The sequence below is a fragment of the Gopherus evgoodei genome, chromosome 1 (assembly GCF_007399415.2).
Source record: "Gopherus evgoodei ecotype Sinaloan lineage chromosome 1, rGopEvg1_v1.p, whole genome shotgun sequence".
In the NCBI taxonomy this organism is placed as follows: Eukaryota; Metazoa; Chordata; order Testudines; family Testudinidae; genus Gopherus; species Gopherus evgoodei.
Window position 1 is genome coordinate 48,907,272 of NC_044322.1, and position 19,400 is coordinate 48,926,671.

The 19,400-nt window shown below is 38.6% G+C and overlaps 2 protein-coding genes across 26 annotated transcripts in view; one reads left to right on the plus strand and one right to left on the minus strand.

Annotated features, from left to right (window-relative positions):
- EXOSC8 (exosome component 8) overlaps nucleotides 1–1,409 on the plus strand; it is a 48,160-nt gene extending 46,751 nt beyond the window's left edge. Inside the window, exon 11 of the mRNA XM_030563723.1 lies at nucleotides 66–1,409. Within this exon, the coding sequence (XP_030419583.1) occupies nucleotides 66–337 (272 nt within the window). The 3' untranslated portion in view covers nucleotides 338–1,409. The remainder of the gene's footprint in view (nucleotides 1–65) is intronic.
- Nucleotides 1–19,400, minus strand: part of SUPT20H (SPT20 homolog, SAGA complex component) — a 59,529-nt gene that overhangs the window by 22,496 nt on the left and 17,633 nt on the right. For 16 of the 25 annotated variants that reach the window (XM_030563508.1, XM_030563601.1, XM_030563550.1 and 13 more), the window contains 9 exons: nucleotides 9,882–10,011; nucleotides 7,524–7,627; nucleotides 6,702–6,818; nucleotides 6,455–6,508; nucleotides 5,433–5,572; nucleotides 3,596–3,752; nucleotides 3,431–3,487; nucleotides 2,957–3,028; nucleotides 1,451–1,608 (listed from right to left, as the gene is read on the minus strand). In XM_030563508.1, coding sequence (XP_030419368.1) covers nucleotides 1,451–1,608; nucleotides 2,957–3,028; nucleotides 3,431–3,487; nucleotides 3,596–3,752; nucleotides 5,433–5,572; nucleotides 6,455–6,508; nucleotides 6,702–6,818; nucleotides 7,524–7,627; nucleotides 9,882–10,011 — 989 coding nt within the window. The remainder of the gene's footprint in view (nucleotides 1–1,450; nucleotides 1,609–2,956; nucleotides 3,029–3,430; nucleotides 3,488–3,595; nucleotides 3,753–5,432; nucleotides 5,573–6,454; nucleotides 6,509–6,701; nucleotides 6,819–7,523; nucleotides 7,628–9,881; nucleotides 10,012–19,400) is intronic. The other 9 variants (XM_030563608.1, XM_030563711.1, XM_030563624.1 and 6 more) reach the window with 2 other exon arrangements.

Genomic DNA, 19,400 nt, shown 5'->3' on the forward strand with positions numbered 1-19,400 from the left:
AATCAAGGATTACAGATCTTCCAGGTTTTTTCCAGTAATCTACTATTTTTTCTCTCTTTGTACAGTTCTCCTGGGAAATATGACCAATCTATTGCTTCTTCTGGCTCACGCAGATTCAAGGTGTGGAGAGGATTTCAGACGCAGTGAGAGTGTGATTTTGGTGTATGTCAAGAAACACCAAAGCACTAAAATGTTAAAGGAAATATTTAGTTTTCCTGATTTCTCTCATTATTCCAATCATGCTTTCTCACAAGATGTAGCTCTAAATAAAATATTTCTTGTTTGTTATTCGTGTTCACTTTTTACTGAAAAATGTATTTCATTACATTCAGATTAGACATTTTCAATGAGAATTGCTAGGGTTACTTTAGAATTATTCATGTTGTTTCCATGGATTCAAAAAGCAAACTACTTTACAGGAAAATAAGGGGACTACATTTTTTGCATCCCTGACTTTTGAGGCTGGAATTTTCAAATGGAGCCAAAGATACTTAGGGAACCAAATCCAAATAAGTTCTTAATATTGTGCATCAAACTGGTATTTTCAAAGGAGCCAATTTCAATCAAAAACTTCCGTTTCAGTGCACAACCTTCCAGTTCCAGTGCACAACCTTCAGTGACTTTTTAAGATTAGCATAAAGCTCTATAAAATAAACAGGCATAGATGGAGATAAGGGTTAAAAATAACTAAAACTTGGCAGTATGAAATGGTTCAAATTAAAAAGCAAGAGAGAAGGATTAAACACTAGGTAACAATACAAAATAGTAGCAGTTAACAAAACCTGATCATGCTAGCTGCTTTGTGCAAGTGGGAAGACCCTTACATCCCACTGAAATCAATGGAAGTCTGTGCAGGTGCAGGGGTGAAGTATCCAGAGCACCTTGCAAGACTGGAGCCTAAAATAAGAACTAACAACGGGCAGGTAAAGAGACCATTGCAGCCAGCTATATATAGTCAATATATTTTAAAACAAAATTATGAACATATATACCAGTCATCATCCTTGTTCATGTAGACTGTAGACTCTTTGGATAAAGGACTGTGTCCCTTCCTATATGTTTGTACAGTGTCAGACACATTTTCAGCACTACCACAATGTAAGTACTGAAAATAGGAACACCACTGGAACTGTGTCATGGAAATGTCTTCAACTGTCCCTCCAAATTGAGATTTTGTTCCAATATAACTTTAATGTGGGAAGATATGAGATTCTTGTGGTTGTATTTGAATTTGTTCATTACACAATTTACTACTTTTCTTTTTAAGATGACATTGGCACATGTGGGTTAGATATTTTTAAATTTCTGAAATGAAATCCTTAAAACACACATTTTTAGTTTTCTAGTGTAATTAAGTACACATTTGTCAGTATGATCTAAGCAGCTAAATTCGTCTGGTTTTTCCTCAGTTATCATAATATAAACCTTTTAAAATATACACGCTACTTACTGTGATGGAGTTACTGGGCTATCATTCTCCTCACTGCCTTTGAACGTCTGTATTTTACCATAGTACAGCGGATTACCAAGGGACTGAAAAATGGTCAGTTTTGTTTTCTGAAGTTGATTACCAACTTCACATTCAAACACATAATCATCTCTTATCTCCTAAAAGACAGAACAACATTATACGTAGAATCTTTTCAAAAACAAGTCAACTGAAAGGCTGATCAATATATGTCAGAAGTCCACAAAATACAAATTGCAAGTAACACAATCTAGTAGTCCCTAAATGTCACTTTGCTCAGCAGGAATGGAAAATGATTTCCAGAAGAAATAACTAATAGAATAGGATGGGAGAGATAAACAAGTTACTTAAAAAACAAGAAATACAGAGAACCCATATCTATTTATGATAAATACTGAAAGTGCAGACAGAAGAAACACATCTAAAAGCAGACACACAGGGTGGGTGAGGGAATATCTTTTATTGGACCAACTGTAAATGGTATTATCTCACCCACCTTGTCTCTCTGATATCTAGGGGCCAACACAGCTACAACACTGCAAATACCTAAAAGTAGTTATATACACAACACAGAACAATGGTTGAATAGGATGCCATAGGGATGAAAATTAGGTATTACAAGAAAAGCATACTGCCAAGATGGTAGATTTTGGTAACATAAAGTAACCTGCAAGGACAAAGAGATGGATGCTGAAGATAAAGAGCGCACAGTATGTTGGTGGTTCCATTATAAAGAATCCATCAACTGATTTCTAATTAACTTAAGCCTTTTCTTGTGTATTGGATCATGCAATTTGCAGCTGATCTATAGGTTTCACTGGGACAGTGAAGGAAAAAAACCTGTAGAGCATTCTGCCTAAAATAGCCCTATGTGTTAACGTGCTACAGGGGTTAGACTAGATGACCCTTGTGGTCCCTTCTAACTGTATGGTTCTATGACCTCCCTTCCAGAATCCACTGCAAGAGTTATTACTGTAAAGGCAGCTCTCCTGACTCACCCATTACATGAGAATTAGAAACAAAACAAAGGTGTATTGAAAGCAAGAAACACTGCTTCCTGTAAATTATTACATTTTTGTTACTACAGTAGTGGCAGCAGATTCCCAGTGTCCTGCTATTATACAGGGAAATTACAGTACTTTGGCTAGCTGATTATTGCCATGTGGGTAGGCAGTGCTGGCAAAGCCAAAATTCCATTGCATCATACTCACACTACAAAACTGAGGTGAAGGACTGGAATTTAAGAGTAAATTATTTTTTACTATTTTGTGTGCCAATGAGTAATAAATTATAGTTATTCTTTTAGCTTGATAATCATCCCAATGCACCAATGTGCGAAATTACACTTCCCCATGACAATTTCCCTTCCAAATTTTTATAGAGATTGTAGAAAAAAAATGTTCTTTATGATCTCATTTACATTTTGTTGACAGAAGCAGCATCTTAACTAGGGGGAGAAAAGGTTGGCCAGAAGTCTAAATTACTCACATGTGCTGGCCAGACAGTAGGTTGAGAGTCATCGGGTTTGACAGACTTTTCCACTTTGGCATATTTTTCCACCTTAAAAGCAAAAGCAGATATCAGAATATAATGCATTTGAAACAAGTGTAGAGAAGAGACTTAATGATTTCATACTTCTGTTACTTTGCTCTAATGCTTTCATTGAGGAATTCTCATAATCTTTAAATAGATTTAGCAGAGCTTTATTTAGCTATGAAAAATCTATTGCCTAAGAGTGTGGCTCACATTGTGGGATGAGTGCGGGATCCCATCACATTGAGAGTGAAGCAACTGCATTCTAGCAGCTGCTCCCAAAGGCACTGTTCCCAAGCTCAGCACAATGTCCCAAAGACGGCCATCACTGCTCACTGCTTTACCATTTATCTTCCTGCTTGATACATAAAATGGTGACTAAGTGAAATTTTTACTGACCCAAATGTGATTAGAAACAATTGAACTCACATCAACTTCAGAAGGTGCAGTCAAGTAGCAAGGGTTCTGTTTCCACATATCTACACACTGAGAGGTAGGGAAAAAGTACAATATAATGTGAGCATCTGTATTCTAATGGTTAACGATAAATAAATGAATAATAATGTTCCCCATTCTAACTTGCAATGTACTTACATTTCCAGCTTTAGAAATTTTGAGGTCATACTGCTGGGCTCCTTTCCTTTCCTTTCTTTTCTGTAAGTAGTCAAGTATTCTGAGCTGAGGTGGAGTTGGATAATGTGCCACATCCTGCTGCCGATTCAGAGATGACCTGGAATATCTCTTGAAACACCTACGGTATATTGAGAAATGTGTGTGTAAAACAACAGGACTGAAACATGCTACCACATGTGTGCTAATACACACAGGAAATGGCCAGTCACATTGCAACGAAAAGATGTGCTGTGCAATATGCTTTTTAAATGGTCATCTTTTATGTTGTTGCATAACACATAATTATGATCCATCTACTTTTAAACATGTTATTGTTCTTATGAGCAATATTTGTGGCAAATATTCTTGGAATAAAAATTAGGATGGAAGAATTTTGTGAATTTTGGCAAGAGTTAAAATATTACAAAAAACGTATTAAAAACTGAATATTGTTCAATTTATTTCATCTTGCCAAACCTTTGTGCAAAACCTACAAAAAGTTAAAATTACATTAAAAAATATGACAGTGCTCCCATCCTCTCCAGCACAGACAGGATCCTTAACTATGTTAGTATTATACCATACACTTGTAGTTATGAAGGCTACTAATTATAATCATACTGAAGCTAGCATATGAATTTATATAGCTAATCTTTGCACACTTGAGAACCTAATATCCATTTTGACACCTACTTTGTAATTCTAGCAGATTATTTACATATTTCATATATTACTGAGCATACATATATATATTTCTTTGTAAAATAACAGTGAACCATATCAGGCTACTGTAAAATAGTTGTGAACACAACCATACTCAGAAATGAAGCTATTCTAACAGATTGTATAGTAGTTTGGCACCACACTGCTCTTAAAACCATTCAGACGCTAATCTTCAAACAATTATACACATGCTTAAATTTAAGCACATGAACAATTACACTGATTATTTAAAATTAAGCTTGTGCATAAATGTTTACAGGATCAAGACCTTCTGCATGACACTGACGCTCTAAGTTTGTTGAACCATTTAAGCAATAGAAAATCACATTAATTTTGCTGGATTTTAATCTGTTATATAGTTGAATATTTTTTTCTAATTTATAAATTAAAGTCAGGTCATGAAAATAAGATCCCATGTTTATAGAATAAAACCTGTGAAATATTATCCTGGTGAACCACAGTCTTTGATTCATCTTTTGGCAAAGAAGTGCAGGGAAGGTTTAAGATGAAACATTTTTAACATCATATACTCATATTTAACATTGTTCACAGCTGCTGTCTGCCTCAGCTCACATTTTGATTATAAGCCATGGCAAAAATATGTATTGCTCTCTTATGGAGCAATACAATTTGGTATTAATTCAGTATGGCATTGTAAGAAAATAATCCATGTGCATATATTACATATATACACATTACATATACATTTAATATATTACCAGCTGCAATATAGTATAATCCATGACTTACTAGGCCTTAGAGCATTTCCTATTTGGAAGAGATTGCAAAAGCTTTACACAGAACAAGTACTTAATAAGATTCAGATTACAAGTAATAACTGACACGGTTAAAAGACAAACTTTTGACTTTCCCTAAAAACATTTTTTCCAAGAGTCCTTCTTAAAATGTTCATGTATTAGAAGTAAAACAACAATTTCCAAAGAGTTTCAAAGTTTGTTTAATTTAAATGAATTTTATTATGGTTATGAACAAACAACATGTTAGTGCATGATTTTTCTTATTTTTTCTATAAAGTAATCTGTACAATTCTAAACAGGTTAATATATGTCCTGACATATAACAGATTAATTATTACCGTTTCATTGGGCGAGTGTTCATCTTCTGCTTGTTATAGAGGAGTCTGTTTGTTGTGCAGGTTACTGCTACTGAAGGATCAAGACACAAAGGCTCGGCTGTAGCCAAAATAAGCTGGCTCTCAAGTAGAAGTTTGTCTTCCTATAATATATGTAAATTTTAATAATGTAAAAAAACCTGGAAGTTTTGTACATCTATATAGACTTTTATTTCATGCTAATCATCATGGTATCTGACTGCGTGTATACATATGCACACATGCACGCACAATTTGATAACTTTGTTTTGGATTGTTAACACATTAAAATATAATATTTATTGTTTAGGAATCATTGAATCATTATGCTCTTTTGTAGGTTGAGGAACTCTAGATTTTTTTTATAGCAAAAAAAGATAATACCGAAAAGACACACACACACACACACACACAAAATACAAGAAATAAGCAAATCAGCAGCCTGTCAATGATATATCTTGATGAGGTGGCAGAGTTTTATTTTATCACAACTGATATATATGAGACAACAGATACTGGGTGTGGCAAAGAACTTGAATATGTCTGTGCTTCTCAGCAGATGTACTTTGCCACTAGTAACTTATGATGTATTAAACCAACTAGAATTGCATAATCCTAGTCAGTTTCACTCTGCTATCAGTACCAGTGGGGAAGTGCTTCTACACAAGAGAGTATTATAGTGCTATAGAGTCCTTCTTCCGATGCCAACCTGGGCCTACATGATAAAGATGATGGAGGGTGAGGAGGGTAGAGTAGTTAGACTATCCTATATAATCAAAAATTAAGTGCTGAGCATCTATTCTCTTCTGTGGGAGTTGAGGGTGCTCAGCATCTCACAAGATCATGTGCTAGTGAGTTAATTTGCCATGTCTCTGTATCATCAAACAGACTCTCAATCACCCTAAAACAATCCAGGGTCTGTACAATGTCAGTTTAATATATTTTGCAAAACTGATTTGTTCCATCCTTTATATCATTGTAAGATTTAAATTTACAAGGAAACTCACCTGTGTCCATTTGTGGTTGTCGCTTGTTATAGAATGCACATCACAAATTAAAGTCTGCAAAAATAGGCAAATTTTTGGTTACTTTTCAAATACATACAATAATATAACTGTAATATATTTGTATATAAATTATATAAAATATTTAAAAGTGATGGCTAATTTCTATTATAACATTTATCTTAAAGAGTGAGGAAAAGGAGTTCCCACTCAGGGTAGTTTAAACCATTTAATTTGATGTACTTCTTACCTGCATTGTTGGACGCAGAAGAACATGTTTGCTTTGGTATGTTGGAGATTTCATATTACCAGACTGCCTGTAGTCACGTATTTCTGCTATGACACACCCACAATGAAAAATATTAACCTGTTTGAAACAAACAAAAATATTTCTGTAAATATATATATTATAGAATTGTCTCAGGACTCACCATTGTAACTGATTCTTTTGGCCACTCATGCAATGCTCTTATAGCTAATTGTGAATGCCTGCTATGTTTTCACGCTGCAGATATATATACTCCATCCAGACATAAAACCAAATTCATCCCCAGCACAGGATGATGTCATTTCTGCTGAGGTCAGTGGGAGTTGTACAGTTGCTTCCGCTTGCATAATATGGTCCTTGTTTCTGTGCTTATTATTACTATAGCTAAACCAATAAAGAGTTCTAAACCACTAGTCATAGTCAAGTGTAGTGATTTTTAGTACACACCCAGACAGGTCCAACACCCAACCTCCAAAAGAGCATATTAAGATTAAGACAGAAAACTTGACTACCTACATTTATGAAATTCCAATCTCAAACATTTCACTAAAGAGCACTTTTCTGGTGCATAACAGCCACAGCAGTTTGTCATGTTAGACTAAACCATGGCAAAAACACAAAATGTGCATGAATTTATTTGTTTTGGATTCTAACAAGATATTTTATTTTGGACACTAAAAGAATTATGACCCTGATGCTTCAAACAGCTCATTGCAGGTGCACAGAACTCCCCTGCGAGGGTGCCCTTCATCTGACCAAGAGACTGATTAAAAGAATAACCCTTCATTGTAAAGACTTTCTTACCTGAGATTTTTCTAAAAGGTCAACCAAAATAGGTGGCAGCTCCTCTGCATCCAAATATTCAAGGAGTTCACCTTCCTCATAAGGCATTCGAATGGTCTCAGAATCTGAATTCCAAAAAAGAATGCAATGCCTTATCTATTTGTTCCCACTACAGCTTCAAAAGTAAAATGCTAATTATAAGCATGTTAAAAAGAAAAAGTGGGGCTGTTGAGAACTATCCCAAATCCCAATTTTCTTTGCATAATATCCATTATTATGCTTTTGACTGTATTTCCAAGCCATTTAATACTGGCTTTATCCTGCTCTCCTTGCAGTAAATGGCAAAACTCTTATTTATCTCTGTAAGAGCAGAATTTGGCCCAAAAATAAGTTCTCTGTAAACCTTAACTATAGGGAGACAGGAAATCTGTCTCTTTCAGTATCAGCAAGTAGAACAAATTCAGCAATAAATGATAGAAAGGATTAAAAGACAAGCAAACTAATGCAAACAACCCTAAAGCATTCATCCCTGATCCTGCAAACACTTATGCACGTGCTTAACTTCAAGCACATAAGTAATCCCATTGGCTTCAATGATACTACTCACATACTGAAAGTTAAGTATGCACATAAAGGTTTGCAGAATCAAGGGCCACATGTTTCAACAATAACACAATCCTTATATAGACGAACTAAATTTTCTGTTTCTCATAGGAAGTGCAGAAAGCTGCTTTCCAAATCTGTCTCACCTGATATTTGCCTTGAACTGTGTGACACAAACAACACAAAGTCTTAAAGAAATTGCTAATTTATTTTTTAAGAAATCACTTAGAAATTGTCTATTATTTTATTGTATTTTACGGTAGAAATTTGTATTTAAATATCTTGTTTTCCCAAAGGATGCACTAGAATATGATTAATATTCTGAAGTTCCTGTTCCTGGCTAAAAGGTACAAAATAGCTTTAATTAGGCCTACATTTTCAGAAGTGACTAGTGATTTTGGGTACCTCAGTTTCTGAGTGCTCAATTTGATAAAACTTAAAAGAGCTTGATTGTCATGAAATGCTGAGAGCCAGCCCTTTGAATATCAGGACATTTTAGGTGTCTCAAATTGGGCACATAAAATCACTAGTCACTTTTGAAAACGTTCCTCCTTAATTATAAGCACAGTGGGTAGTACCACCTACAATTAAGGTTACCTGACATCTCCCATTTTCAGACCCTTTTTTTAAAGCTGCTTAAAATTTTACCAAATTTAACCATGTGGGCTGAAATTTCCTATGCTTTGTGTCTGCCTAAGGCTGATTTTTCCTAGAAAGTTTTTTTTAAAAATGGCTCACTGAGATTAGGGGAAAATGAAATTAGAGAAAAAATTGTTTTGCCCAAATTAAAAAAAAATCTGACAACTGTTTCACTGAGAATCTCTAGTGCCTCTGTGCTTTGAAGCAGGGACTTGAAATTTGGCTGGGGCATTTCTTTTTGCTGTTCCTCTGGAAAAGTTCCCAAATTTGGCCAAGTTATAAAACTTAGAAAAAAATTTCAGTTCACACATACTCAGTAGAATTTGGCAGCTAAATGCTCTGAAGAGTCCATTTTGACCGGGCATGTTCCAGCCCAGAGCTACATGGGCTGAGAAGATCTTCCCTTGCCATTGGTACACCCAGCTGCTGTGGGCCACTGTAGCACCCAGCACAGAACAGAGAGCAGGACAACTGCCTTTCCAGTGCCCTCAATGCTCGCCCAGCCGGCATTCAGGGAGCATGTAGGAAGCAACTTAACTTGAGTGCAGAGGGGAATAAATTGGACCTGAGTGTGGAGGAGCAGTGGAAGGACTAGACTGGGACAAGCAGACCCCGGAAAGAAGGAAGATTAGGATAAGGAGCACAGAGAGGGAAGTGCCTGAGACTGGATGAGGAGCTGGAGGCAGCAGAGACTGGGACTGCCTGGGCAAGGGACCTTGGAGAAGACTAGGACTTGAATAGAGAGACCTGGGTCTGGCTAGGCAGAGAGACTTGGAAAGACTGGGACAGGAAGATTGGCAGGGGATGAAGGACTGGGATAGGCTGGATTTAAGTAGCAGAGGCCACACATCCTTGAAAAGAGATGTTTTTGTCTCTGGATAAATAAATGTTATATACAGAAATAAGGACTATGCAGAGGGCTAGAGCGTGCTAATTTAGAGTTTATTCCTATGCTCATGTGAGCATCATCCATGATCAGGTGCTTGGACATTTTTAGTTCAAGAACAGAATTGTACAGAAGATTGCTTTAGAACAGCAACAAACACCAAACACAAGCAGCCAGCATGGCTCATACTGACTAATTAGCACTAATAAAGCACTTTGAAGATGAAAATAGTTAAGCAGCAGGAATATTACCTGATCCATTTTTTCCCCTGAGCATCAGCGAATAACCCTCATTCCCTGGATAGAGGTTCACTACCAGACACGACAACGTCTCCTGCATAACCAGCTTCTCAAGTAAGTTCACATTTCGCCTCAGCTTCTGCTTTAAAAGTAAAGTGTGCTCATGAAAATAATCAATACAATCAAGTAAATAATAATATGACATTGCTAACCAAAATAAATAAATAAACCAAAAGGTGAAATTACTAGAGAACGCTGAACATAGTCTACCTCAGTGTCAAAGTATAGATTTAAAGAAGCCCGGTATTTAAACACACAGTAGGGTACATTCGTGAAGTAAAATAATGCAAACTGCATACCTTAAAATGAAAATATTTGAGAAAAATCACTCGGTTGGGTCTTTTTAATCCTTTTCACTCCTAGGTCCACAGTTAATATGGTTATAATCTAAGAATACCCCCTATGCTATAACCCCATAAAACCTACTCTGTACATTTATTTTATAAATTGTAAATTTAACCAACTGGCACTTTTTGACCAAAGAACAAACAGGCCTTCAGAAATCCTAAACAGCAAAAGTTTCCTTCAAGATTTACAGTATGATTGTAGAATCTGGAAGCTTTTCTAGCTGCATTGCCTTGCCTAAATTTGCTGAAATCTGGGTCAAGTGCCACATTAACTTTTCACTATTATTTGTAAGGAGGTTCTTATTCACTAACAGTTTTAGATATGAATGACCTATTTCCCCCTCTTTCTCGCCCCATGCCCACTACACTTTCAGCTATTCAAAATTCTTGGCAACAAAAGAGCATTAATTGTGTAAGCCTGAGATTTCGCTTTTTCTTCTTCTATCTTCATTTTATGGTTGCAGGCTAAGGTTGAGCAGAGGTGCTGCTTAAATGAAATGCATCATGAATCAGACCGAGGGAATAAACAAACATTTCACAACCATTGTCTTCTCCTACAAGGACCCAACACATAAGATGTGGGAGGACTGGGGGGGGAAAACATCAGTATGCTTCCACTTTTTCTAGGAGAAATATTTCTGAGGAGAAAGGGACAACAATTGAGGAAGGAGTGTTACTGCTAAGCCAAGAGGCTATTTTAACAGGACTGCAGGAAGAATGGGGGGAAAACTGGGGATCTCTCGCTGCCTAGCCCTGGGCTGACTGCCAGGAGCCTTTCCCATGCATCTCAAACTCATAAATGGTGGCAACAACTGCATGTTCCCTATCTAATACACTGGAGAGAGACATGAAGGCAACAGCAGAGGAACAGATGAAACAGCATAGTGCTTCTGCTGCATGGAAAAGAGACAGGGAAGAAACCAGCTCCTGCCAGCTGTGCAAGGGGCTAGGCTGCTCAAGAGATCAGACTCTTCTCCTCTGGCATTGGAGATATAACCTGCTAGCAGTGCAAACCTTTCCATCTACCAGACTCACATCACACCCCAGCTCCAAGTAGGAACAGCAGATTGCACATATATTGCTTCCACAGAAGCTCAGTGCTTACAGAATTGGGAATGAGGCTGCTATGCCTTCAGCTGAGTTGAGTGCCTAAGAATGATGTAGGAGCACAAGAACTGTCCTACTGAAGCAACGAAATGGCACACTTAGTTTGTGTGCTTGAGAGGAAGAAGTAACAGATCCCCAGTCTCAATCCAACCCATTCACCTAGCTCAAGCAATGTTTTCCTTATGTGTAGTGCTTTGTTTAAAAAACAAACAAACAAACAAACAAAAACCTTCCCACAACCACAAGAATGGCTATACTGGGTCAGGCCTATGGTCAGTGTAACCTAGTATCCTGTCCCTGACAGCGGATCAGCCTAGGATTGCTTCCTTTTGGGAGGAATTCTTATCAAATGTTGATCTTGTTTTCAAAAAAAGGTGTTTTCAGTATTGGATAATTATGTTCCTTTCATTCTTGGTAATAGTATAGCTCAAGATTTCCAATCACATGATAAGGCATTTTAACTTGAGAGCACTCAAATTCTGCAGGACTAAACTCAGGAATGAGGTCTTTGCTGTTTTTTAACAGAGATCAATAGGAAATGAATTGGATTTTATAATACTCAATACCATATAGTCTTTTATATATTGTCACAATGATCTAAAGCACTCCAAGTATAAACAAGATCTCCATCTCTGTGTTAAGGGAACATAATGCATTTTCTATTTCTGTTCTGGAGTGTAAATACCATGCAGCAGCGACTCAGTTCATCTAGTGAAAAGCACTATTTTATGCTAAAAATGGGCAAGTGAATAACTTCATCAACAGACCTCTTCTAACAGAATTACTAAATGCAGGCAGAATAATTCACTTCAGAAGTGTATCTAAGTGTCCCACTAATAATGGAAAAAAGGATCTATATTTTTAAGGGAAGGAGTTGTCCCCTAATAAATAAGTACAATTATAATGGTAATTCCATTGTAAAGCTAATTTAATTCACCTAATCACATGCAATTGTATGTGAATGACAAATTAGTTTTATTTTTTCCAAATATATTCTTGCCAGTAAGTAGTTGTTCAGTTACATTTTCCTATAGTTTTCGGCCCTCTGAGGCTAAAATAAGAAGATATTTTTGACATCAGGGTCGGATTATCCATTCTGGCTTGAACTAAATAGTTCACTTTTGAACTTTTGAAGCCTAAAGGGAGTTTGCAATATGAATTGACACTTGTAAGTACAAGATTTCAGAATCAGTTCCAGTAAAAACATCAATTTCTCCATTGAGCTGGCTGCTAGGAGTGCTGGCTCAGGACTGGTCCTAGTGGACCCGCTGGCTGCTGCTAAAATATATGTGCCAGATCTGGGGGTGACAGGACCTTTTGTTTTCTCCTGCCTACCTCTACCTGGCACCCAGCAAGAGTAGAGAGCGAGAGCTTCATTATGTTTGGTCCAAGTGTGAGGGGCTACTTACAGAAGCAAACAAGAGGTAGAGAGCTGCTTCTTTTCCCTCCCCTGTCTTTTGCTGGGGCCCAATAACTACTCCATACTATAAAGGATAGCTATCCTTTTTCTTTCTCAAACAAGATCTAGGAGAAGTGGTGTTTATTTTTCCTATCCCTGTATTTTTGTATGTCTGTATTTCTCCTATCCCTGCCTAACAGTAAAACATTCAGTCTAGTATTTTATTAGCCCACCAGAACATCATTTGGAGACAAATAAGATTAATTCCAAGACTGTTACTGTCCTTTTCCTGGACTCATACATAATTTAAATTTACACAGTCAAAGTTTATTTTTATGATGGGTCATCTCTCTTAACATGGCTAAAGTGAATGTTTCTGAAAAGCTGCTCTCGCTGCTTATCAGGTGTCAGGTTATTTGGTAGTACGCACATATGGAAAAATGCTGCTGCCATCCCTCTGAGGTCACGTTTCATTTTTTTCCTGGGCTGACAGTCACAGCTTTAAAGAGTTCAGTTGGTACAATTACCGTAACTAGAGGCTATTTCTGAAACATAAGGCTACTGCTTCAGCTCAAACACAGGCAAACTCCATCACGAACATTTTAGATTCAGTAACGGGCCTAAAAAATCCTCTCTCTCTCTCTTTCAGTTTATCACATTTAGAAGAATCTTTATATAAAACCCAGCAAATTTATACCTGATTCTTTTGGCAACAGAAATTAATGGCGGAAGATCTGCCCTGAATAGATGTGTAGTTATGTCATCCTCTGGACATACCACAATTTTAGTCCTGTCACTTGCTCAGCCTTGAAGACTAACCTTTTCTAGAGTCAAAAACCTACTGCAAAGCTATACGAAATGGCCTAGTCTGTTCCAGAGCTGATCAGGATGATAAATGAGAGAGGGCTGGATTATTTTCAGCAATCTCTTTTGTAGTTATACATGTCAAAGAGACTGGCTCATCACTTTCTAATTTCATAGTGCAAAGGGCCTCCTAACCCCATGTTATCTTCTATACAGAAGTGCAATGTCACTGAAACATCTGTAAACATTTTTTGTAAGGCTTATTGTATACAAGATTTTAAAAATTTTATTAATACATGTTATTCAAGCAGTCATAATAGTCAGCACTTATACAGCATTCTGAAACATCAACTATGCCTCATACAATGCCTGTGCATTTTTATATCCCTTCTGCAGAAAGATAAAGATAAGGCAGAGCAGGCAATTGATTTGCCTACAGTCATACAAGTTAGTAACAGAAAGATGAGAATCCAACAGTTCCCAATAAATTTTTTTGTGACATTGCAGAAGACATTATGCAAAATATGAATTCATATTAACACAACTAATGAAGTGCTCCAATTAAAATAATATGTAAATATTAACATATTTAAAGAGATAAGGGGGACAGAACACAGAAAGAAAACCATAAGAGCATCTTTGTTTAAAAACTGATTCCTCGCAAGGGCTGTGCTTTGACCTATATCCCAAAATAACTGAGAGCAGCATAATTAAGACAGAAAGCAATTTATAGGCCAGGACCTTTTCCATAAGTTTTTATAATCTTGGAATTCTTTTATGCACTCTATATTCAAAAGTACTTCATTCAGGACAAGCAGTTAATAATGTGTTTCCATTTTAATTATTTGACACATTTGTTTTATATCTTCAGGTGGTGATAGAGATTTTCTTCTGTTTGTGCAGTGGAGATCTGAAGTCTTCACATAGCATCTTCCTTCCCAACAATAAGTCACTTGTGTTGCTCTATATGAAGTCTATAGTTGGGGGCGGGAAATGGCTCAAAGTAACTAAACTGAGGAGTTTGGAATTCTCCCTTGACTACATTTTAACTGGTTTTCCAATCTTGAAGAGACTACATGACGAGAGACATTTTAACAATATAGCATATATGCTCTAGTTCATCCACAAATTATTGGGCTGAATACAGGAATTAGTGAGTAGCAGTGTGTGGCCTGTGTTATGCAGGAGGATTAGACTATACATTTCCCTTTTAGTCTTGAAAACTACTGATCAAAATGGCAGAAGAGTTTTATTTATATTTAGAATGGTAAATATGAATCAATTAATTACACTTTCCACTTCACTATAATATGCAGATTAGAAGAAGTTTAAAAGGCTATCTCCATGATAAAAGTCTGTTTTTAAAGTTTAATTTATTCTTCTTTATAAGGAATTGCCTGTGCAGTAGGGATCCAACACTCTAAAAAGCCATTAACATTGTTGTTTGGCCATTGCAGGGAGGGACAGCTCAGTGGTTTGAGCATTAGCCTACTAAACCCAGGGTTGTGAGTTCAATCCTTAAGAGGGCCACTTAGGGATCTGGGGCAAAAATCAGTACTTAGCTCTGCTACTGAAGGCAGGGGGTTGGACTCGAAGACCTTGCGGGGTCCCTTCCAGCTCTATGAGAGATTGCTCTCTCGATATATATTTTAAGAGTGATCTCATTCCCTTCTCCCCAATTTCCTGTCAATAGTGACAGGAATAGGCTTAGTCCCATTCTTCCTGAGGGAGACCACCTCTGAACCAGACGCACTTTAAAGATTAACTGCAAAGGTAGTGCCATGTACTGTGCTTCTAGAATGTATAAAGATTGCTTCAAATTCCTGCATTTATTTGCCTTGGATTCTTCTTTGCTTGCTTTTTTTTTTTTTTTTTTTTAAGTCATTAGAAATATCAGGTCATGGTTTCTTCTCTGGAGGGACTTTAATTGATTTTTTCAGTGACCCCTGTGGCCCTTCTAACCCGCTGAGTCTAAGACTTTGGAATGATAGTCAGAGGTCATAGAAGCTAACAGAACCAAGAGGCTGAAGCTTCAGATGCTGGTGACCCAGCTCCATAGATAATAGGGGAGGAGAAAAATGAACCCAATTAAGCCTGAGAGTACAACTCAAACAGACTGCAATTACAGTTGTGCTTGCTTCCTCCAGAGCTTAATTTGGTGTGTAGAACGTCAGCTGCTAAGTAAAAGGAGACAGGCTTTAATATTCTTAATTTAAAACAACTGACTTCTTAAATGTCGAGGCTGACTACATGTATAAAAAAGGAGCAATGTTTGACAAAATGTTTTAGTTTTATAGCTAATCTTTAAGCTAAATTTTCTAATAAAAAAATAAATGCTATGTGCTGAACATTTGCCTGATTACTAGAGTTAAATTAGGGAGAATATATTTCCACACATACATTCTTGTAAGCAACTGTATTCTCATCCAACTTCTTCCTCATGCTAGCAGTAGTTCATAATTCTATAGCCAGATAGACAGGCCTGGAGAGTGAACTTCTGCCTAATCACAGAAAGCTGTCTAGCCCTGCATGATGTTCATTGCAGCTACAGATCTGCCCACAAGAAGCAGGCATATCATTTCTTATTTCCAAGGCCAGAAAGGACCACTGTGATCATGGAGTCTGACCTTCTGTATAACACAGGTCATAGAACATCCCCTGAATAATTCCTAGTGCATAGTTTTTAGAAAACATTAATCTTGATTTAGACATTGTCAGTAATGGAGAATCCACCACAACCCTTGACAAATTGTTCTAACATTAAGTTATCTTCACAGTTAAATTCACACTTTATTTCCAGTGTGAATCTGTCTGGCTGCAACTTCCAGCCACTAGATGAGGTTATACCTTTCTCTGATTGACTGATGTCAGGCTGAGAGGCTTAAATTACCCTCATCATACCGTTTAACCTTTGTAAATATTGGCATAAGATTAACTTTTTCCAGTCTTCTGGAATTTCCATAGTACTCCAACACTTACTGAAAAATCAACATTAACAGTCCAGGTCCTCAGGCAGCTCTTTTAAAACACTTGCACATGCTTATCTGGACCTGCTGATTTAAAAAAGTCTTAAGTTTAATGCTTTAAAGGATAAGCACTGCAGACAATTGTGGCTCAGGGTATGTCTTCACTACCGGCCGTATCGGCCGGCAGCAATTGATTTCTCAGGGATCGATATATCGTGTCTCATCTAGACGCAATATATTGATCCCCGAACGAGCTCCTGTCGACTCCGGAACTCCACCAACGAGAACGGCGGTAGCGGAGTCGACAGGGGGAGCCACAGACATCGATCCTGCGCCATGAGGACGGTAGGTAACTTGATCTAAGATACTTCAACTTCAGCTACACTATTCACATAGCTGAAGTTACATATCTTAGATCGATTTCCCCCCCAGTGTAGACCAGCCCTCAGTGTTATTTATTCCTGCAGCAGTTTAGTTTGTCTCCATTTACCAGCCTGTTTTTTAGTAGAATGGGGAAGTGCATCCAGCCAAAGAGGTCCTTCCAACCTCTGCTACTGTTATGACACTTGTCTCATAGCTCCTGCATTTGCTCCTAAAAACAACTCTATAGCCCAGAAGCTTTTTTTTTTTTTTGTTTACCATGTTTGTACTAGTATGGCATAGTTTCTAACATGAAGTTCAAAGACTTATTCAAATGATTTTCAATACCTAACCCTTTGCTTTCACAATTGCATATGGGCAAGTTGCCAGGAGGCTCCCCTCCATAGAAAGGCTCGTGGCCTGCAGTACAAACATTTTCATCTCAGGGCTGTGGTGATCCTGAGATTTTTACTTGATGTAGGCCTGATTTTCCACCCCACCTAGGCCCAGTTTGGAGGATTAACTAAATATTCTGTCTTATGATTCTTCTAGGGTTCAGACACAGGAATGCTGCAGGTCAAAATCTAGAGGGAGCAAACTGCTCTGGGAATTGCATCAACTCAGCCTGTTCTCTCCCTGCCACATCTGAAGCAGCAGCAGGTCACCAGAAAGACAATATTAGTCCTTGAGAGGAGGCAGAGAAAAGATGACAGTGGTGGTAGAAGCACCACAAAAGATTAAGTAAAGAAAGCATTTGCTTGGGGATAGGGTGGTCCCACAACTAATGTCATAGTTCTAGGGGCCCCTCATTTCTGATTGGGGTAGGGTTGCCAATTGTCTATTCACACACAGCCAAACATCCTTGAACACGCCTCCTGCTCCACCTCATCCCCCTTTCCTCTGTTGTTCACACTTCCGCACCCTCACTCACTTTCACCAGGTTGGGGCAGGAGGTTGGGGTACAGGCTCTGGGCTGGGGCCGAGGGGTTCATAATGTGGGAAGAGGCTCTGGGCTGAACCTGGGGCTGGGGGTTGTGGTGCAGGGGTGTGTGCACAAGCTCTGGGAGGGGGCTCAGAGCTGGGGCAGAGTGTTGGGGTTCAGGAGGGGTGCAGGCTCTGACCAAGAGGTGCTTACCTCGAGCAGCTCCCGGTTGGCGGTGCAGGAGCTGAAGACGCTACCTGCCTGCCTTGGCTCCGCACAGCTCCCGGAAGCTGCCACCATGCCCAGCCAATGGGAGCTGCGGAATTGGTGCTGGAGGTGGGGGCAGTGTGCTGAGTCCCCTCCTGCTCCCTCCTCCAAGGGCCGCAGGGATGTGCTGGCCACTTCTGGGAGTGGCACAGGGCCAGGGCCAGGGCTTGCAAGGAACCTGACTTAGTCCCCTGTGCCACCAGAGTTTTAGCACTTAAAATCAGATTTCTTTTAGCCCAATCCTCCAATTTGTCTAGGTCACTCTGGACCCTATCCCTACCCTCCAGCGCATCGACCTCTCCCCCCAGCTTAGTGTCATCTGCAAATTTGCTGAGGGTTCAATTAATCCCATCATCCACATTATTAATAAAAGATGTTGAACAAAACAGGCCCCAGGACCGACCCCTGGGGCACTCCGCTTGATACCAGCTGCCAACTAGACATTGAGCCGTTGATCACGAGCCGTTGAGCCTGAAAATCTAGCCAGCTTTCTATCCACCTCATTAGTCCATTCATCCAATCCATACTTTTTTAAACTTGCTGGGAAGAATACTGTGGGAAACTGTACCAAAAGCTTTGCTAAAGTCAAAATATATCACCTCCACCACTTTCCCCATATCCACAGAACCAGTTATCTCATCACAGGAGGCAATCAGGTTGGTCAGGCATCACTTGCCCTTGGTGGATCCATGTTGACTGTTCCTGATCACCTTCCTCTCCTCCAAATGCTTCAAAATGGATTCCCTGAGTATCTGCTCCATGATTTTGCCAGGGACTGAACTGAGGCTGACTGGTCTGTAGTTCTCCGGGTTCTCTTTCTTCCCTTTTTAAAATATGGGCACTATATTTGCCTTTTTCCAATCATCCAGGACTTTTCCAAGCGCCACGAATTTTCAAAGATAATTGCCAATAGCTCTGCAATCACATCCGCCAACTGCCTCAGCACCCTTGAATGCATGGTCACTGCTGCCTAGGTGGCCACCCACTTCTACTTCCCCTACTAATTCTTCCCTGTTTGCAAGCAGCAGGTCAAGAAGAGCAAGGCCCCTCTTCAGTTCCTCCAGCATTTGTACCAGGAAGTTGTCCCCAACACTCTCCAAAATCTTCCTGGACATTGCTGTATTGCTCTCCTAGTAGATGTCAGGGTGACTGAAGTCCCCCATTAGAACTAGGGCCTGTGATCTGGAAACTTCAGTTAGTTGTCTGAAGCAAGCCACATCTACCTCATCCTTCTGATCTGGTGGTCTATCGCACACGTCCACCACGACATCACCCTTATTGCTCTCGCCTCTAACTTAA